Source organism: Rhea americana, unplaced genomic scaffold (genome assembly GCF_003343005.1).
Source record: "Rhea americana isolate MKP2758 unplaced genomic scaffold, rheAme1 scaffold_62, whole genome shotgun sequence".
Lineage (NCBI taxonomy): Eukaryota > Metazoa > Chordata > Aves > Rheiformes > Rheidae > Rhea > Rhea americana.
In genome coordinates, this window is record NW_028186779.1 from 1,795,814 (window position 1) to 1,818,178 (window position 22,365).

Consider the following 22,365-nt stretch of genomic DNA (forward strand, 5'->3'; position numbering starts at 1 on the left):
CAATTTTTTGGGGGGCATTTCTGAGACCAAAATGAGAGGGCAAAGTCCCTTTTTAGAGCTGTTTATCCCTGTAACACATTGAAACTAGAAGCCTAAAGAAGTGATTGTAGCATTTTGGTAAAAATCACCTACAATGTACTGATAATCCTTAAAACTGCAAATTAGATGTATGTAGCTTGCAAGTTTTCCTAAAATAAGTGAGCAGCCCAAAATTTGGGGACTCAAGTCACCACTGAGACTTCAATTTTCCTTTAATTTTAAGCCTTTATCCCTTCAGTAGGCCTTAGGGAGCTGGCCCGTGAGGCTACTTCAGAGACAGGAGACCAGGACTGCTTAGTACAAAGATCTATAAATGAATTACCTCACTTAGGTAAGTTACTGAGGCCACCAAGTGAACAACTTCCTCTCAATTCCCTTTCCCATCACATGCTGTAAAAGAAAGCCAAAACTGAAGTTAAATTTCAGCATTCGCCCTCGGAGAGCAAACTGGCACACTAGAGAAATCTGTTGTTTTACTGGTATTAAATAGGTTGCAAATTAGATGGATCTCTAAATAATATCCAAATATCAAATTCCCTCCAAACTGATATTAAATTATGGGCAGCCTAAAGGCTGCATTTACCTCAACTAAAATTATGGTTTTAGAGTTTGAGCTTGTGTTTTACTGCCACCCAACGTGATGCRAGCTTAGTGGGTTTTCAGTTCCTCATTATTTTTTGCACTAAAACTGACAACTCATACAGGCTTTGAATTGGGTCCTCATATATCATACACATAAATTATATACTGATTTTTTTCATCTGTTTTCCTATTTTAGCGATAGCCTGGGCTTGGACCGYTCAAGACTCTGGTCAGTTAATGGGATTACATTCCTCATAGCTGCATTGTCTTCTGGAAATCTGCGCCATAAGTGCATATTCTCAGGGAAATGTAAATGTAGAATTTTCAGTGAAAATTCTTGAAAAAAGGCAGATAGTAGATTTTTTCTTTTCTTGAAGGGAGGAATAGAGGACACCTTGAAAACTGATACGCCCTAGTGTTTTTCCTACAGGCACATTATGGATGATGCACAGTTTGTGTAATATAAGAACAACCTTGTGATTTTATTGCAGCCTTGCTATAAGCAGAATTGTGGAACAAAAGTTTATTCCCCTTGAGAACATGCATACAGTTTTTCTCAGTAAACTCTAGATTGCTTCCTACAAATATTTTTATTTGGAAATTTAATCTTAAGGGTTTCTTATGACCTCATTAAACAGAGGTTTTAAAATCTGTATACTCGTTTCTTCATCACTTTTATGAACTAGGAAACTACCGCTATGCCACCTTCATTCATAATTTTACTGTTTGTATCTAGCTGTTGATTTTTTCAAAAAGTACTGKTTTTTTGCATTTACTCTAGATAAGAGAATTCAAATGAGAAGTATCATTTTGCATTTAGAATTACAGTTCCATTCTTTGAGCTTTCTGGTCTGGTTTGTAACTGATTCTGTCTGTCTAGATAAACTTCCTTCTTGTCTTGTGATAATTTAATGCACCCGTTTATGAAGATAACTAAGACCTTCACAGAAATGTTGGTGATTATTTCTTTTGACAACATTAACTCAGTTCTTTTATGGTATTTTAACAATGTAACTGTCACCTCATATTTTTTCTTTCATTATGGATTTTTCTACTCTTTTTCATGTATGAATAACCAAAGAAACATATATTTGGCAAAATTATACTGCAGATCTGGTTAGTCATGTCAGTGTGTTAACTTAAGCTTGCTGATGCTCTTTCTTGCCATTTGGAAAATCTAGCAAAGAGAAGGGTCTAGCAAGAATGTTATTTCAATTTCAGGTTTATTTTGTGTAGCACTATTTCAGGGACTAGAATTAGTCCTGGAGCAAGTAGATGTAACTGTGCTGCTCTAGAGAGGAGCAGTGCTTTCTAGTATCAGAATTGTGTTCAGGTTAGTCCTTATGCTGTACTGAAGTACCAGTACCTGAGTCGCATCAGTGCAAATTCACTGCTTCCCATGGAGTTGTTCTGGTTTACATTAGTGCAAATGGCAGTGTGTACGTACTCATAGCTATTCCAAGTACAAAATAAATCATGCGAGAATAAGCCTACTTCATATWAGTTCTGTATTTCCAGTGGCTTGGAAAAAGCTCAAGTGTGACTTTCCCATGCCAAAATTTAAGAGTTAAGAGAAGGGGAAAGACATGTAAGTTACTCAAATACAGAGAGATGAAATCGTCATGAATGAAGTAATGATATTAACTGTTACTAATGTTTTAGGCAAGTAATTCCAATATAGCAGCATAATTTCAGGTTTTTAAGTTACTCATTTAATTTCTGCCAGTTTCAAAATACATGCCCATTTCTCATTTTTTTTTCTTCCTTTAAAGAATAATCTCCAAAAGCTTTTTGGGGAGTTCGAATTAAGTACTTCCYCCTTTTTTTCCTTTTATGCTCCATTTCTCTTGCTGCTATTTTTGTTAACTTATTATTGTTTTGTTGAAAATCTAGTGAACAATGTATCTGATAAGAGTAGGGGAAAATACTAATACACAAGACTATAGAGTATGAACACAAAGCAACAGTCTATTATCAAAACATTAAAAAATACATTATAAGGAGTAGTTCTACATCAGTTAGAAAATTGAATTTGCTGCCTTAATTTTTCCATTTCTAGTTCCTTCCTTGTTCTTCTTTTTTGATACCTATTTTCAAACTACTTTAAGACCAAGATTATTCCTTTGAATGGGTTAAATTATTTTTCAAGAAAATGTYAGTGGAAGTTTGATTTGTTCAGAGATTTATGCATTGTAATAGTCTAGTTGTCTTTTAATAAAATTAGAGCTTCTGATTTTGAGTTCTGAAATTTCCTTGGCAGACAAAAGTTTTTGTTAGATTATGATATAAAATATTTGTGTGGAAATATATTCTATGCAGCTAAAGAATGCTGTGTATTTTAGTAGCATGAGAATTAATATATTTTGTGCTATTTAAAATAAGTGTGTGATTGATTTTTTTTTTGACGAGTTGCGAGACTACTGTAAATCCAGTTTAGGAAAAACARAATTTGAAATATTAGTATATTAGACAAAAATACTTAATCATAGTTATGCACATGAACTTATCACTACCATTGCTTTACACTTGCAGGTTGACCTAAATTATTAATGCATATTATTCAGTGGAAGCAGAATGGACAATGAAGAGCAGTTATAGTTTGAAGAGGAAAGTACTTTTGCTGGTGGCCTCTATTAAGAGGGGGTTATTTTTCCCTCTTCGCAGTCTCAGCATTATGTCTGCCCTTTTCCACATACTTGCCTCCCTGCTTGCCCTATTTCCTCCTCACTGTAGGGTGAGGGGTGGAGATTTCATGGAGGTTGCTGCTTCTAGCATGGAATCAGCAATGCAAGATCAAAAAAAGGTTTCTTTTTCCCCCTTAGTGTCTGTTTTTTTGTGCATGTTTATGTATTTTAGTACCATCAAAGGTGAATTGTAGGGGGGGAGGGAAGGCTGACAGTTTTTTTCCATATAAAAATCAAGTCAGTTTACTTCTACAGTTTGCTTGATAAAAATTCTGACTGGCAATTAAAATTGCAAACAGTTGGAGCATTCCATTATTTGTAGCTGTTTATCTTCATTGTGTCAGAAATCAATGTTGCAGCAATGGAAAATAGAAAATGAAGAAATAAAAAGCTGCAGTCAAAGCTTGAAGTCAGTGCACGTTACACTGAATTATTAAACAATATAATTTAAAAACTTTGGAAGTATGTTTGATGTTGAAACCTCTCCATTTCACTTGCTAAATCAGGTAATGGATGCAGGAGAAAAACCAGCTGCACACGTGCAGTTATTTTACCTTCAGTTATTTGTTGATGTATGTGTTCGTTTTAGGTTTAGGACACCAGTAGACAAGTTACAGTGAAATTTTGTTAGTAAGGCATGTGGCATTTAAGAAACAGTGAAAGAAAATGATATTTGAAAGACAACCTCATGGCATGCGCTGTGAATGAAGACCACATTTAATCCTGGAGGGTAGTAAGGAATATTAATGTAGTAGTTGGACGTTGAAGACTAACCAGATTCTTCATCAGTAAATTACATGTGCAACCTCTGGATCTCCAGAGAGCCAAAGCAGAGCTGTTAATCCAAAAATTTACGAGGAGGTAGTGGCATTGGTTATTCTCCATGCTTTTTTTTTCTACAGTAAGCATGGCGAAGAGAGCGTGAACCCCTCTACATCCAAAACAGTTAGCTCCACTTTTCTCAGAGCTGAGAGCCTTGTCAGGGCATTGCTTTTGGCTTCAGCTTCAAAGTGGTTCCCAGGATCTTTAACAACAGTCGTGACTGATGGCACCTGCCCTTTGGGGAGGGCAGTGTGTTGTATTGAGCCCCCGTAATGGCTTACTACTTCTGTAAAGCCTCTCGCAATCTGAGACAAAATTGTGGGGTTTTGACTTGTGTGTGGCCCAGGGGCAGGCCTTGTAACTGTGGATGGCACTGGAGGGCAAGTTGAAGCGCTAGTGGGGAATGTGCACTAACAAAGTCAGTGAGGGCTGGCGTACGCATCTGCTGGTGAGAGATTTTACTTATTGATTTCACAAGCTCCAGGGGAAAGCCATAGTCCATGAGCGAGTTCCTCTGCAGCSGGTAATGCGTGCGCGTAGTTCGGCAAAGCAGGACCTACGCCACCTCTTGGGCTTGCAGCTGTTGTGGTGGGAAGGCTGTGTGACGCTCCTCAGGGAATTCCTGGCATCAGAGACCAGCTGTCAGTAAGGTGAAAATACATGGTTGTGGAGAGCTTTGATTCCTTCTCAACCTGAAAAAGGCAGTTTTTAAGGTACAGTTGAATTCCCCTCTTATATCCCAGTGATTTGATGACCTATGAGGATCTTCGATTTGACAAGTAATTCTTTTAAGTTACTGAAAACCAATAGCTTATCAAGAAAAAAGTCAGGATGGACTTTGTGCACTCTAATGCATTTTTAACATTTTTTTAGTTGTCCTAATCAGTGTTTTTACTGTTACTTGGTAATAATAAGTATACACTCATGACAAAAAAAAAAGATTAAATATTACATTATTGGGTTACCTGTCATTCTCAAACACAGAATGTAAAAAGGAGGAAATGAATAAATTCCTTTATGCTTCTCCCCTCAGTGGCATGCAAGACACATGGCCTTGTCATAAAACGGTCACCTTGATTTTAGTCTAAGTGATGGCAACAAATACTTGGTGTGATTTCTGGTTTCTCTCCTCCTGGTTTTAACTCTTGACGCAACACGCAACTGCTCCCACTGCTGTAGCTTGCCAAGCCTGTTGCGGCAGCGGGTGCAAGGAAGCTTGGTATGCTGCGAAGCTTGCTATTTTGACAGAATGTGAGAAGACTGACAGAAAAGAGAAGAGAAAATCATATACTAGGTGAGGACTGTAGGAATATTAAATCTAACACCCGACAAGAAATTGCTTCAAACCCAGCAGCCTTGGGTATGAATCATTGTAATGAACTCTGCATGGAACTGTACCTGAAGACAGCTCAGAAATTCAGTCCAGTGGAAACATGGCTGCTCACTTGCGTCTGTCTCTGAGAGCATATTACTCCTAGTATTTTTACTAGGTAGAATCAGGTTTTTTGCTTGCAGTTGAGTATTTGGGTACCTAGGAACTTATTTTAAAAAGCTCAGACTATTTTTTCCAAAGTGAGCATTGAGAACTTATTTTTTTCCCTGGGAAATGTGATATATTTTTAAAAGCAAGATTTTGGTTAGATAACTGTATAACCTAGATGAGATAATTGTGTAACTTAGTCCCCAAATACAGGAGAGTATTTGTGGGAGAAGTAGTTTGTTTACATTTCCCCTTTGTTTTATTTCTATGTGAACTTTTTAGGAAGACATGTTGCTACTTGTGTTTGTGGCATTTGCTCGATACTGAATCAATGCACTGAGAAAAGAATAGTGTTTCCTAAATCATCATTGGTTTCTTCCTGGTATTCTCATATTTAATTGCTTAGTCCTGCATCTGCTTAGCTGAGATCTCTGTGATGTTTACAGGTCAAGGTGGAGTGATTAAAGAAGCACAACAACTCTGTAGGAAACACAGAATTACCTTTACTAGATGTGCAGTAGTTTTCCATAAGAGCCATGATGTATTCCACTTGGAAGCAGGCTGCCAGCTGTGGTGTTGGGCTTTTATGTTCTTTGAATGGTACAGYTCCAGGATGGTACAGAAGTCAGGTGTGAGGCGTCCGTAGATGTTGGGCCTTTATTGGGTACACAGACAATGTGAGAATAGCAGCCATTGTTTTGGTTACAATATTTGTAAAATTTAAATTTGTTCCTGGGCTGGAAGCATGCATGCAAAATTGAAAATCACACAGGCAGAAAAAACAGATTGCTGATATTTGTGTTTTCTATTTTTTTATGAAATTCCTAAAAATGGGCTCAACCCTAGAATGTGCTGAGTACTGCTATCGATGACCAGCTGCTGTTGACATACGGCAGCATGATAGCACCTATAATAMCAGTTTAGAAAGCAACTATTTCTCTTCCTAATTTAATTGGAACTGCAGAATATTCTGAGAGCAAGTAACATTCTTAATGATGTTTTTTTACAGCCTTGTGCACTCCTGCACTATAAAATACCCATGACAAGACAAGCATTTTTAGTTTAGACAAATAAACTTAAGAATAGACCTATTTAAAATGGTCAGAAAGCCTTTTAGCAACACCACTGTCTAACTGCGAAGCATAAACCTGCTAAGGACTGACAGGTGATTTGCCCAAGTTGCAGAGGCAAGGTAGAGATGTCTGCATTGCACTGTATTTGGTATGTAATAGGAGTTGCATACAGTCCTTATTAAACAGGTAGAATCACACAAGTGGGAGGGAATAGTTTGAGATGTAAACATATCCTCTAGCTAGCAGTCTGCAGCCCTACAAAGCTCTGGATTTTTTAGAAGTGTGTTTTTGCAGCTTCTGCAGGACAAAGGGAAAAAGAGAACATAAATACAGTTTATACATTTTGTTGCCAGTAACTGGTATTTTTTATTAATGCTGAGACAAAAAGGTGTTAGCCATATATATCAAGCAAAGCAAGCAATTCTTTGCATATGTACCATATATTATCACTTACATATTACTGCCAGCATGCCAAGTCATTAATTAAGCAGAGTTCTGCTCTGTGTAGATTATGCTGGCAGGTTAATTATGGTTACCAGGTTACTGAATCAATAAATGGATGAGGGAAGCAGATTGCATACTTAGAAGCAGTTAAATAAGATCAGAAAAAGAATAGTGGGAATATAAGACAGTTTTAGGGGAGACATCACGAATTAGAATATGGGCAAAAATGTGGGGTAATTTCAAGATCTGTTTGAAAAAACAGTTATTTTAAATGCTAACTACAAGGAATAATAGAACTTATCTTTCGCAGCTGTTAATGCTTTGAATAAATACATTCCCTTTTATTCCTGGCTTTTACCCTTTTATACCCTTGCCTAACTCTGTCCACAAGAGTTCCATCTGTTCTGTAGAATCTTTTCCCTTGCCTGCCATGTGCAGTGCTGTTAAACCCTAGGCAAAATACTTGCCTTTTTCTGCAAAAAGCTTCAGAACTAGTTAATTAAGTGCTAAGTTATATTAAGTGCTAGTTCTATTGCATTAGGATAGTTTTGTAAAAACGTATTCACTTATAGCCCTAATATTGGCCTTTACATGTCTGACATTAAAGGTAAATAGTTCATTGGTTCCTATTAAAAGGGACACCATTTAAAATGAAAGTTCTGACATAGAAAGATCTTGATTTGTTCRTTCATTCATTCATTCATACTTATTGGAAACAATCTCTTTCAGAGATAACATGGGCACATAATGTGTTCTTGACATACCTCTTCCTCAGCGTAGGTGTGGCTGAAAGGTATTTACTCGTAGGGTAATTTCGAACACTACTGGGTTGAACGTTTGCTGCTCCTGATAACTTGGATAACAATTGTTGGCATTGGTATTGGCCCTGAGTTCCCCCCTTCTGTACCCTTCCACTCAGCAGCACAAAACAGTTGGGTTTTGGGTGAGATCGCTCACTGAACTTAATAATGAATTTGACAGATAAAAAAAGGTGGTAATTTGACAAGTAGAGCTATTTCTGAGGGGTGAAGCTTATTACAGATTGTTCTGGTTGGAAAGGTTGTAATTTGATATAATTCCAAGGAGTGCAGATTCACAGATGGAGCTAATGCTGCAATGCTCTTGCATGCTGATGCATGTGCTCTTAGTGTCGTCTCTTCTGATGGCAAGAGCATGAAAGTGTAGCTAGGGGCTCTCCAGCTGAGCCGACTGGCTAAGGACTTCTCTCCTCTGCTTTCAGCTGTGCTGCTTGAAAAAGTTACTGCCCCAGCTGCATGTCACAGTATCCTTGCCAGAGTTTACGGTCCTCCTGATCCATTAGATCTGCTGGCTAAGCTGCTTGGATGACCGACCCCTAATCTGTTTTGGTTCATGGAGGCAGGCTAAGCTGAAAGCCTTAGAATGATGTCCTTAGCAGCTTAGTAGTTGAGACTAAAATAAGCGAGAGCATCCTCTCACAAGCAGCTCACCTCGCAAATTTGAGGGGAAGTAGCCTCCAGTAATGGGATGGTAACTTGTGGAGAGGTGTGTGTGGCATCTTCCATGTTTTGGTGAATTGTTTACGTTCTTCCCTCCCCAAGCCCTTTCTGCCATTTCAGTGACCCTGGAAGATAACTTTGCCACTGGCTTGCGTATTGCTTCATCCCTCTGTGCCTCTTTTCACCATCTCTTTTGTTGTCTCATCGGTTTCAGTTGTAAACTTCTCAGGAGAAGGTCTCGCTATTTTTATGGTGCCAAGCAAAACAAGGCTCTGATCTTGTTCAGATCCCTCAGTTTCTGCTGTAATAATTAATGAGGTTTTGTGTGAGCCATTGTGAAATGCCTAGAGACTTGCCTGTACAGTTGCTGTGTTACACTCTGGCCAGATTGTTGTTTGTAAAGTAATTTTGTCTCTAATATGAAAGGTACTGTATAAAATAGGTTCTTATTATCTTTTCATAGAGAATTTTCTATCTGAATTGTGAGATTAGAATTGCTGACTATCTCCATAAATGCTTACAGATAATAATGTTACATGTTCTTCCAGGTAATATGTATCATCACTTTTTATCAAGCATGGCTTAGTTAATAGCTGTAGAAATGATATGATTTACTGGCCTCCAGCCCATCAGTTAATTACCTACTGGTTACTTAAAGCACCCAGGGCTTTGGCTCGTATGAGTGCAAGCTATTAACTTGCTGKTAAAGAATCAGTACCTCATAAATAGTTTTCCTAAATAACTTTACAGTACTGCTAAAGTGATGAGAATAAATATGAGGGATAACTTTAAATTCCAGTTATATAAGGCAACTATTTTGATTTGAGATACCAAATAGTTGCCCCGTATGAATGGCATACAAGAGTCAGAGACTTGTTACTCAGACACCTTCAGGAAAGCCATTTTAGTGCTTTGTAAAGATCTCAGTGTGTAAGACTGAATGAAGACTGATTTTTTTCACAGTATATCCTCATATTGGTTTGTGTTTTGATAATGTGCTTTTAAAATAACATGATTAGCTAGAGCATTAGGCCAGGCATAAATTTTGGTAGGCCCACTTAGTATTAAGTCTTAAAGTATTTTGAGGTGAATTACAGATTTTTTTCATCTCTTTTTTTTCTGTGTCTCCTCTCTTCTTTCTTCCTTGTAAGTTCTAAGCCACTTAGTTCTTTAAAACTTGGGAGAGCAGATGTAGAAACCACTATTCTCACAAAGAAAAAACTAGGGTTCTTTAGGCTGAGAAAGCCTCTGTTAAGCAGGTTCAGTACCTAAAGTTAGAAAATAGTTTTTCTGCAGCCTTCTTTTGGTTTTCGTTATAAAAAAAAAAAGTGTGAACTGATGAATTGCTTTTGTAGCTGAAGCAAGAAGAAGAAGAGATGCAGTAATTGGGTAGGTGCTAGGCCTTGCTTGGATGCTTTACATCTGTTGAACAAACTGATAGTCAAGATAGCTAATTTAAGCACAGGCATTACACGCTCTCCTTGCAAATGACTGTTACCAAATCTGTGTGAGCTGAACTTCCCAAAAGAATTTAGCAAATATCCCCAGGTGAAAGGAGTTACATTAATCTAATTTCAGGTGTAACCTCAAGTGAGAGAAGTTAAAAGCTTCCAGTTGACCACAGGGAAAAAGATGTTCTTGTCTTGTGATGTTTATATTCATTAGGATGGGAAGGAACCTGGCAACCCCCTGAAGCAGTAGGTAGTGTTGTAAATGGCTGACCAGCTACCCTGATTAAGAAAAAATCTCAGTTAATAAGATCTATCAGGATCAGATCTGTTTGGCTTTGACATGCGCGTATGGGTTTGGGTAGTAGCTGGAAGGAGCGATGGAAGTGGGATAAGGAGACAGAGCAGAGCGTGGTCTGAGCGAGGAGACTGAGAAAGGTAGTAAGAGGCTCTACCTACATATGGACAAAGGAGGAAAGGAGTATTGTAATGAGTATTGCTGGGAAAGATGCTGCGGAGTCTAACGCTTGCTGTCCTTCCCTGCGAATTCTTGTAAACTGCAGGAAAGAAAATGCTGTACCCACAACTATGTATGTGATGAACTGGTAGCTTCTGTGGAGCTCTGCTTTTTTTCTTCCACGGTCCCTAGCAGCCTCAGCTGAGGCTGGGTTATACAAATAGTGACTGTATGGTAAATAATGTTGCCTGTGCTGAGACTTCAGTAACTAAATAGGAAGGAATGGCTAAAAAGGTGAGGGTAGATGGAGAGGTGCAGCAAGATGAACTTCTGTGTCTGGATGTGTATAGGCTGACTAGGGTGATGGCTAAGCTAGGGTAGGAGGCCAGATTTCCCAACTTGATGAGTGCCACCAGGAAAAACGTTGACTTGTATCACTGAAAGTAAACACTGAAGAAAAGCAGCTGAAAGTTGGATTCTTAGCAGCAGAAAGTGTCTGATCTGATTATTTATACCTTTATTTTCCCTCAAACTTTGGCAGGCTGTTCCTTTTCTTTTTCTCTTCATTTTCCCTTTCCCCTCCTCCCCTCAGGCCCTCTGACTTTCAGCTCTCACAAACCTACCAGTCAGTCTCCCTGCTCACAGAAGAGTGTTCTGCTCTTGTGTAATTGCCACTGCTTCTTTCATCCTACATGCTGCTGTTATCAGGCTTGAACATCTCAGAGCAGAGTTGATGAAAGACTGCTAGGACAAGATGGTCATCTTCAATTTTTAATAGCTTGTCATATTTAAGAATCTTATGACAGAATTGTGTGCTAGCCAAATGATCATAAATATGGATGCTTATGAATATCTTATAGCTATTTATGTATTATTTTGTAATCATAGAATTAGGTTATTTTTCTCTTTTCTACAATCTAACTTAAATCTAATAAAAGGATCAAAATAAAATGGAACATCTGTGCTTGTTACTACAACTCAGATCAGTTGGAATTAATAGCACATGGCCTTTATGGTCCCTGAGTCACATGGAAGCATTGAGATTRATTGTGGCTTTGTTCCTTTTGGAGCAGGATAGTGCAAGATTTAACATTCCAGCTTAACCCACTTGCTTTATATCAGATGATTCAAACAGTCTGTGGAGCAGAGTAGGAGTGGTAGTTACCAGTCTCATATCATAAGAGGGGGGAAAAAAAAGACAAAACAGAGACTGTCAGGCCTAACATTTTCTTTCAGTTTTTGTACAAGTCATTACAAAAAACATTTTTACAAACTTTTTGCCTGTGTGAGAGAATTATCAGGTTTAAGGTGCAAGTTCCAACTTGCTTAGACAAGTGCGTGCCCATACACGGAGGAGGATCTCTGTTCTGGTTTTGAGTATTTCCCCCCTTCCCTCCCATTCAGTTTAAACTGACTTATAGAAATAAGCTATTTGGAAAGCARAGTGCACTAGTGTGATAAAACCAATTCAAATGTGTAGTTAGAGAAGAAACAAAGTCAAGTATAGAAGGCTAAAAGCCGTATGAGTTCCTACCGTGGACACTAAGTTTACAAAGAAATGTCAGTAATTACATACTCAYAGAGCTGTTCCTTGTTTATAATGCCAATATATTGATACTCTGTTTCTTAACTTGCAGCTACTCTGAGAGCTTGTGCTGATGGAGGTGCTAATCGTCTTTATCACATCACAGAAGGAAGCTGGGACAGGTACGTTAACAGCAAACTAAAGTCATTAAAGTCATCTCTTAAAGAAAGTAAAGCGTGGAGGAGCAAGATCTGCTTAATGAAGTAACTGCCTGCTCTGTACATGGTACTTTAACAAACTGTTGTCACGTGACAACATTGTAGAAATGAACAAAATTTAAATATCTGAAAGTAAAATACATACGCTTGGGACATACGCACAAGTCGCAAGAAAAGGCCAATTTCACCTACTTGTAATTACCTTTCAGCTTTTAATGTTTTTTCCTCTCAAAGAATGGCTGATGCTTCCTTTAATTTATTTTTAATCTCCCTCCTGCTCAAGTCTTCAGAAGACGGGACTTACTGCCTTGTTTCATGTAAAGGATTGTTTTGGGTGAAGCAGAAAGATCAACTAGAACTGGGTTCAAACAAGTGCTTGTTCAGTGAAAACTGTTGCAACTGTTATTCTTCATAAGGGGAGAAAAATAACAGAGGACTTGCTGCCATCATCTCATTTTGCCTAATAGGTAGTAGGAAGGCAGTTAAGTGAATAGTGTAGTAGCATGCAATATAATACCTTCTGCACATTACTTTTAATTGTTATTCCCAATTACAGCTTTTAGAAAAACACAAGTAGCTTTTTTTTTTTTTTCTTCAAGCCCACTGGTCTTTTTTCTCTTGTTTATAATACTGCTGTGAATCTACCTTTATTTTATGCATCCATCAGAGCAGTATCTTTGATTTGGCCTCTGAAAGATATTTGCTATGCCACTTGCAAGGACTGACTAGAGTAACATCTGATGTATCTCACTAGGGGCTGAAATAAAGCATGTCCTCTTTGTTCATCTCATGAGGCCTTGGAGAAAATCTGCTTGCTTTATGAAGTGAGATGGGTAGTAAAATCGGAAGTCCACTTTTTTTTTTCTAAATTATTTCTGAATTAGTGTCAGGGTTTCATATATGTCTAAAGGCAAGTATTGTGGTTATATGCATAAATATATATTCTAGGTAAGGAAATAGGACTGAAAGGGGAATCTTTTCTTGCTCTCTCTCATGGCATTTGAAATGGAAAAATCTCATGTTTCTTCCCCCAAAGGGCTTATGCAGAATTTTGACACAATATGTTGCATTCAAATGGTTTTCCTTTTTGTAGTGGAATTATGGAAAGGTGTTTAATTCAAGGGTTACCAAGGATCTATCTGTTGTACCTGCCTTTTAAGATTTTCAGTTACTTTAAGCAAAAATTCGTAAGTAAATAGTTTAATAAAAGCAAATGAATGAATAAAGCTGACTCAAGGCAGCAAGATGTCAGAGGCAGATATTTGGTAGAAATTACAAACTTAGGAACTTTTTTTTTTTTGTTTATAGAGCAAAATCTGGCATATATTTTGTTTCATCTCGTGGCAAATATATGGGGGAGGTCAGAGGAAGCTCAGTTTCCTTCTATCCTCAAAAGCAAAGTAAAAGTTCATGTAAACGCTGTTCTTTACCACCTGTAAGAAGTTCAGTGCCTGAGATTTATGAGTGCTAATACTCTGACTGTAATCTGTCAAGCACTACTAAGTGCTATTGTGTCTTCTACTGTTTCTCTTTCCCTAGTAGATGCTTACAGAGCCCTTCACAACTTAGTCTGAAATACAAACTGCAATCTATTTGACTTGGAGCAAGCAGTTCTTGATAATGGTGAGGCTTTCTGAAGAGACACGAAGCAATGGAACAGCAACAGTGTTTCAGAACTCTATTTTTTTCCTTCCAATAACCCATTTATCTCTTCTGCACACCTTTATATTCATATTAAATAAATATAATTCAGGGGAAATCTGATGATTATGCCTTGACTGAATAATTTTTTTTAGGCTTGCAACTTAGCCTTTGGAGTATTCTTATTCTCTAACTTCTTGTTTCCAACCTTAATTGCTTTGGGTAGGTATTTTACCTTCAAAGTGATTCTTTCCAGGGTTGGGGGTGGGGGTGTAATTTTGACTTTTGTCTTTAAAGAAATCATTCTGCTRGAAGGAATATTCATTTACTTCTCGGAAGCATTTTTTTTCCCTTAAGGTCCCTGTCCAACATTATTAAAGAACTGTCTGCTCAGACTATACTGACAGGTTAATCATTTTTTTAGTGCTGTCATAACCCTCTGTTTTAAAACTCGATTTTATTCAAAGCCCTGATAGCTAATTGTATTGTATCAAAACCTAGAAGCTATAGTCCTTTAAATATAGGATGATTATTATATCCCAGAGATACGAATAAAGAACTTGACTGTTATTTTGTGGTTGATTCTTGTGACAGTGAAGTGTCTTTATGCTGCTGTGGCAATGTGAAGAATGTTTTAGAAYGGGAGTGAGTTATAATAATGGTCTGGGGAAAGGACAGGTCGCAATATGGGACTGTTACAGAGATATCTTCCTCTGAGGATAAGGAAGTAGTTGTTATTATCTTGAAGGATCCATTCCCACATCCTGGCAAAATACAAGGCTAGAATTGATCTCGAGAGGCTCTTTCTCTTTCCATCAAGGTGGGGTCAAACCAACCTATTGCTTTTCTGACACGTCCTATCTGAACATAGGCTGTTCTTAAAAATCTTCAGTATGGGTGCCTTCTCTCCCATATCCATATTCCTGTTCTGTAGGCTGAATAGACCCAGCTTGTTTGGTAGACCATTTTTCCTTGTGACACTTTTTGGCCTCTCTTCAGTTAGCCTGTATGTGTCTTGAAGTTCTGTGCCCAAAGCTGCACAAGACTCTCTGCATGAGAGTTCACCAGTACTGAATAGTTCTTTAATCTGCTTCTTACATCAAGACAGCCTACGCTGTTGGATGAAATGTGGGAAGGGAAGATTCAGAAGTCCACCCATTTCTTGCATCTGGGCTGCCTGCTRTCTGCTTGCAAGGAGAGTGCTAGACAGGTTTCTGCTTTCAAGACCTTCCWTCAGTGTCTTGACTTGTTTCTTTGCTTGCCTGGTTCACTTATGCCCATCAAAGGAAAGCAACTGTCACCTTTGTACTGGAAAGCACTGCACAGCTTGGGCTAGCAATGTGGCTTGAGGTCATGAAATTGAAGTGTGTAAGATGTTTTGTGTCTTCATCTGATAGGCTTTTGCATTGTTGTTTTTAGGATGTGTTTGGTTTTGATGTTTCCATAAATTTMTGTAAAAAATAGCTGAAAAAATCTGAATTGCAACTTTTCTTGTTTTTAAAAAAAAATGATTTTTTTTTTTTTTTGTAACTACTGATGAGGAGAAATCATGCTATTTTTTCAATGATGTGTTAAAAGAAATTGCCTTCTAGAGCTGGAATATTACTGAGAGTATCCAAAAGGACAGGATRACTTTTCCTTAGAGAAGCCGCTCCCTGGGGAGCCGTTTGTGGCAGATGGAAAAGCAGGAGGAAAGGGGCTCCTGTTCTTTGTTGCTCTCTCTAAGAGTCTTTTCTCTCACTGACTGTAGGAACCCAAAGAGGTTATTTTCCTTACACTGCATTCTTTCTTTTTTAACAGCAGTTCCCACTGAAAAATAAGGGTTCTTGCTAAACTGTTATTGATTAACAGCTAATGATCAGCAATTAGAGTTAAGGGAGAGTTACTGATCTTTTTGTTTGTACTTTTTTTTTTCTGTCTGCATAACGCACCCTGTTGCATATTTCTTCAAAACATTGTGAACCATTGTTACCCACTTAAGAGTTAGGTTGTTGCTCATCTGTATCATACTACAGCAGCTTCTTTCTCAACACTTTTTGATTAAAGTTTAAGGCATCGATTAACTTGTGTGTGACTAGCTTTGGGGTATATAGAGGAAGATGCATTGAAARCTATTACTGTATTGGTGCTTGTAAAAACAATCATTAATATCTGTGTCTTGGATGCTGTTTTCCGGAGGGGTGTCAAATCCATTGTGCACTCAGGTTTTGCAATATTGAGAAGTTGAGGCCATAGAGGGTAAAATGGGCACTAGAAGAGGAAGGATGATCCTGTCATAAAAATAATGTCTGTCTTGCCATTAAATGGGCTGTATACAGTTGCTGACACTTAGGCTACACATATAGTTTCTTTCTGTTCTTTCCAGTGGGCTACATAAAATGTAAGAGTAGTACTGAAGCTGAGAAATGCTTGTGTATTTTGATGCAGCATTTTCTACATACATGAGATGAATGTAGGTGCTACATCAAAATGCAGTTGCTAGTATATAATACTACTTTGAGCCAGGCTTGCAGAGGCAACTTCAGGCACCTCTACGATTGTGTGTCTTCAATATTAGTAACAAATTTTATAAATTTTCAGTTGGCATACATGTGGGCTAAATGTCAAGCACGGATCTCAAAACATCATYTTTTTAGGAGCACTTTCATTCAGCAATGCACATTTACTACATAAAATATGTCCTTCATTAACATTTCTCCCACCACCCCCTCAAGGAGTGGAGCCATTTAGGGAGAGCAAGCGAAAGATATTGGTTGTACAAAGTGTTGTTACTCCTTTCACTTGGACATAGTGAACTCTTCTACATACTATACTTTGTGCTAAAAAGCTGAAGTGGAGAATAGAAGTCTTCATTTTCATGCTTTTACAGCTAAAACTCAATGGATTTTGTACTTGTTTCTGGTATATCTAAATTTTTTTCTTGATGTTTGCTTTTCTTCAAGSCATGGCTCCACATAGATGTTATATGGGGGTTAAAAAAAAAAAAAAGTGATGGTTGACAGTATGTTGAATAAATTGCATAAACTGTACATGCCTGCAAAGATGACGGTAAAATCAGGCACTGCTGAGATCAAAGATAAATTATCCCTGACTTGAAAGGCAAGTGATAAGCTTACCTTTGAACAGGGAGATGAAGTCAGGGTAATATATGTTAGGAAAAGCTTCTACATATTTGCTTACATGAAAGATGTAAAGATAACTCATGGTTGAACTTATCTATGCACCTTGGTACCTTGTGTCTATATTTTGGCAATTAGTATGGTTTAGTAGTGCCAGTTCCCCAGCTGTTTTGTCTTCCTCTGGTTTAGTAGCTCAGCTGCCTGTTTATAATCTAGACTGAATTTGCCTGATCATAGAAACTGCAGTCCCCATTGTCAAGATCACCAAAATAGAAGYAGCAGGGCAACAGCTAGCAATACCCATGTGTAAAATAAGATCTTTTATCTTGTTTCCTGAACAACATTTTACTTATGAAGAAGTGAGTCCTTAATAGGATCACAGGGTAAGAAATTCSTGTATACTTCACTGTGTTCTGTATTGGAGATTAGAAATAGGGTGCTTATGACAGTAATTAGCCATTGATGTAGCTTAATGTAGGGTTGAGAGGAATTCTTTGCTTGAACACTTCAGATTGAACTGGATTTTCTTTTTTTTTTTCAGGGTATCGAATATGCAGGCAGAATTTAGGGCATTGATGCAGAAATTGTATAACTGTGCTAAGAAAAATCTCATCCTACCAAAAGAGTACAATGGCATTTTCTTGTCTTTAACATCTACTTATTGTATATGTTCAGGAGTATGTGAGATATTTACATTTTTTTCTRTATTAATGTTGATAGAAGGATACGTTTCTGTAATGATTAAAAAAATTGAGAGATAATAATGGCCTCTCTGAAACTGTGAAGTCAAAACTATTTGAAATGGCTTTCCCATAGATGCTGGTGGCAAAGAATTCCTTGAATGCAGGATTACAGTCTGAAAGCAAAGGAAGCTGAAAGCTAAGGCAGTGTTTTGTTTGTCAAATGGCTTTAGGAAAGCTTTTACATCAGACTTTTTTGTCTGACTCAAAACCTAAGTTTTTAAAGATCAAAATCAGGATCTTGAGTTTATCTCAATGAATGCAATATGAGTGTTCAGAAAGCCTATCTTTATCCACAGTCTGCTCCTTTAGGAGACACTGAACTTGGRATCCGTTACTAAATCCTGACTTACTTTACAAAACTGCCAAGTATCAAWAAAATAAAATAAAATAAAAWATTAAAGCAAAACCAACTCCACCCCCCGATTGGAAAGATGAGTCTATTTGGAGTTACATAATGAGATTATTTTAGGTAGTGCAGCTGAGAAATTCTCAGTATCAAGAGCCATTAAGGTCACATAGGCTTTTTTTAATCTTCACCAATTTAATTAGACTTTTTTCACCTGATTATGTTTCAAATATATTTTTTCCAATAGTATTACATTGTAAATATAATTCAAAGTTTGTTTCAGAAATAATAAAAGCCTTCAAGAGATACTGGTAGATTTAGCTCCCAATTTCAGCCAAGATTAGTTTCCTGTATAGATAGGTATTTCTTAAAAGTACCATAGCGCAATAACATTGCTAGCTGTGTAAGYGTATCAGGCTTATTGGATCCCTGAATCAAATGTTCACAGAAATGATGAGAGGTTAAAATGGTATGTTTGAAAAGGATTTACTGCTGGGTTCCTCTTGATATTAAACAGCAGTATAAAGACATATCAGAAATACGTATTCTTCTGGAATTACTAAGTCACTATAGAAATTTATTTCTTTTCACTTAGTCATCAGATGCTATAAATCAAAAATCTGGGAGTTACATAGGCATAGTTCTGATAACACTAGAGAGTTGTGATAGGGGCAGAAGTTACATGTTCTGCAGATCACAGAAAGTAGAGATAAATTTTGAAGGAGAGATTGCTGCAAGCATCTGTAAAAGTTAGTTTACAACTATGCTTACTGGGAGGTGCTTCTAATTGTATTTACTACTGTATTCCATAAAGCAGAACGTAAACCAGAAGTAAACTTTTTTCCACCATCCCTACAACCTGAAAATAAAACAGCAGGTGATCATCTGGTTAGAAATCAAWCAAACAAACAAACAAACCCCCTAACATATGGGATATAAATTGTATCAGAATTCAGTTGAGCTGAAGTAATTCTTTATTTTCATGTCCACTGCTGTTGCTATTCAAGATGGAAATTATATAATAACAATATTTTTATAACTAACAGTAATAAGGGGAGATCACAATATTGTCTGTTATTGTGACTCCCCAAAGTTAGACTGTGATTAGAAAGAAGACTTAGTTGAGTCGTATTCTGATGGAAGTGACGAAGTGGCTAGCTTTTCATCCTTGATCTATATGTGTGTATTCAGGCACACACATGCTTTGTTCCTTTTMTTTCAGAAAATGTCTTGTTTTGAGAGACGCTGGAAGTAAGTTAAAGCTTTGGCATAGGACCGTGCACTCTTTAGAGAAGAAAAAAAGCCAACACTGTTAGGTAGATCTTTGGAATATATGATTTTCAAGATGAAATCACTGAATCCACAGGTGGGAGAAGTAGATATACCAGGTTTTATACAGTGTAAGAGTGAGAACGCTGTCTGCTGATTAGAATGGAGAAATGGGAATTGAGACCTCTATATTTTGTTCCAGGCTTGCTCAGAGTCTTCCAGTGAGTTACCAAATCACCTCAGATCTTCAGTCAGTTACTCTTAAAATACAGGCAGTACTACTTGAACATGAGTAAAATGCTGCCCTTGTTCACATGGTCTCATCAAAGTTTCTGATACTTCTTTGTTAAAAGTTCAGCCTGTAAAAGGGCCAGGTCCGTTTCCCACGGTATAGTTTTGGCAGTATTTAATAAGGAATAGTAGGTCCTAGGTGAAGACAGACTTTACCCTCAATAACACTTTAAGTACCTGCACATTTTGGCGTAAGTCCAAGGATTTTTATATAGTTGATATCTCAAAATATTCAAAGAAGGCATGTAGGGTCCTGTCATTCTACCCAAATCCACAGATCTAAGTATGAGACTTTTTCTGGGGTGACCTTAATCTTGTTAAGGTGTGGCTAGGAAGGACTGGGACAGAATGTTGAGAGATGAAATGACTTGCTAGCAAACACAAAACAGATGTGTAGTTGGGCATAGAAAGCAAGTCTCCTGGCTGCCAGCGAGGTTCTCTGCCCATAAAACCATGCTGTCTCAGTAAGAGCGCTGTAAGCCAAGTTGTAGTTGCCAACCAGGAAAATAAAGGGTCACGTTTTGTCCAGAACAGTTATTCTGGAAAAATAGGGRAAAAAAAGTGGCTGAGGGGATGAGAATATTGGGACACTTTCAGCTAATCCCAGTTCTCTCAATCAGAAGGTTTGTATTGCCTCAGCTTCTTCAAATAGCTGCATTTGTGCCTCTAGTGTACTGTAAGTAGAGGAATGTCATTGCTATCAGGGTGATTTCTGGCTTTATGGCATGGTAAAAATCATTTATGGCCACCCTGATGCTAGAAGTTAGAACTTCTTAGTGATAAAATATCTGTGCATTGAGTCACCACTGGAAAAAGCAGCTCAGAAAGGACTCTGAGTTGGCCTAAGAAAAGCATTCTGCATTTTATGGTGTTTCAGTTCATCGTGCCAAAGGAGTAATTCCAGGGATGCAGGGAATGTTACTTTCTGTGTAGTATTAGGGTGAAACGTATGCTTATATGTTTCTTTTGAATCTCTGAATATCAATAGAAATGAAGGATTAGGCAAGCAATGCTTGCTTTTGTGAAGCTGTACTTTCTACAAGTGTCTTCTGAGGGGTAAAGAAAGAGTTTTTCCATGTTTAAAGCAGACCAAACCAGAAAGGTCTTCCAAACCTCAAGCTAGGCTAGATCTTTGCTGCAGTAGTATTTGTCATTTAATATTTAAAATATGAACTTTATACCGAATAGGTTAGAGTGATCTCAGATTTGAAAGATGCAGCGTTAAGATTGACAGGAATGTGAGGAGAGGTTGGTGTTCAGTCTGCAAGCACAGAAATACAGGCAATAGCAATGCTTTAAAATGAACGCTAATAAATGACCTTGAAGTTTACTGATCTGCGCTATTGCCCCTCAGAGAATTAGGGAAGAGTTGGAAGTGCTATAGTACTCTTCGCTTTTTCAGCTTTTTTTTTTCTTTCTTTTTTTCTTTTTCCCTCCATAGTCCAGAAAATTCCTGGAGAGAGAGGATATAGTCCCTTCTGAATGACTGTGGATTAAAGAATATTATATATTGGGACTGAACACAAGTGACACCTCTAGACAAATTATTCAGATGTCTCTAAAATTTTCTTTCAGTAAACTTAGGAGTGATTTCTGACACATAACTGCCTCGCGTCTGTTTATCTCTTGGATTTCTTTCCTATTTTCTTTCTCCTGTAGTCTCTTCTCCCTTTTTATAAATATGTGAAAGCTTGATTTTAACTTGAACAATTTGCATTCAGATGAGCACCTTTATTTTGAAAACACATCATTGTGTACTTGAAAGCTGTTTAAATTTAGTGTTATTAGCGAAGCAAGTAGCTTGAGAAAAGGGGACTTTGTGCATTCTAGAAGGTAATGAGAAATAAAACTTTAAAATATTAATCCATTTTTCTTTAAACTATTTTTCTTGGTTCCTCTAGTAAGATTTGTTTTTAATCTAATTGAATTCCAAGATAGTCTTTCCATTTTACAAATTGCCTCTTTCAGCTTATTCATTTTAAAATGCTTTGTATCACAGTTATTTTCACAGAAAATGCTATCAAGAACAGGGAACTTTGTCCTCAAACTATGACCAAGACTACTTACTAAAATTGATAAATGAGAATAAGAGAAGGCTTGTACTTAAATTCTCARATTAACTACTGAGGGGTATGAGATACAATAGCTTCTAAATTGCGGCATGAAGTCACAGGAAGTTAGTCTGTTGGTCAGGAAGCAGGCTTTAGGGCTGCCTGATGGAAAAGTTGTCTTTTAAAATCATATATATTTAGTCTCTGGAAAAAGCTCTTGAGCCAGTATGAGAAAATTTAGAAGTCAGCTATGTAATAAATGTACTCTGTGCCTTTTTTGGTTAGATCAAGTAACGGAGCAAAAACTACAAAAACAGTTGCAAAGCTGTCCCTGTGAAGAGCTGAGTATTGATTAATYAGTTGACCTAGGTCAGGTTGCCATGCTTCTGTACAAATGCTGTAATTGAAGATGATGTAGATTAATCTTTGGTAAACCTTAGAGTCCCAAGAGATCATAGAGCCAGCTTTGTTATACTACCAAAAGTAATTTGATCAAGCATGTTGATAACATGGTACCACCAAAAGCTTGGATACATTTGTACTCAGAGAAACTCAAATGTGCTCCTTCAACTCATAGCTCGTTTGAAAAACAGGCTCTTAACTGAGCAGATATCTATGCAAACTCCACTGCGAGCAGTGTACTACCTGCTGGACT

General features: G+C 37.5%; 1 protein-coding gene across 7 annotated transcripts in view; it reads left to right on the top strand.

The window, feature by feature from the left end:
* The window catches only part of TPK1 (thiamin pyrophosphokinase 1), a 308,411-nt gene that overhangs the window by 104,863 nt on the left and 181,183 nt on the right, over nucleotides 1-22,365 (top strand). For all 7 annotated transcript variants that reach the window (XM_085320245.1, XM_085320251.1, XM_085320246.1 and 4 more), the window contains one exon: nucleotides 12,145-12,214. In XM_085320245.1, the coding sequence (XP_085176371.1) occupies nucleotides 12,145-12,214 (70 nt within the window). The remainder of the gene's footprint in view (nucleotides 1-12,144; nucleotides 12,215-22,365) is intronic.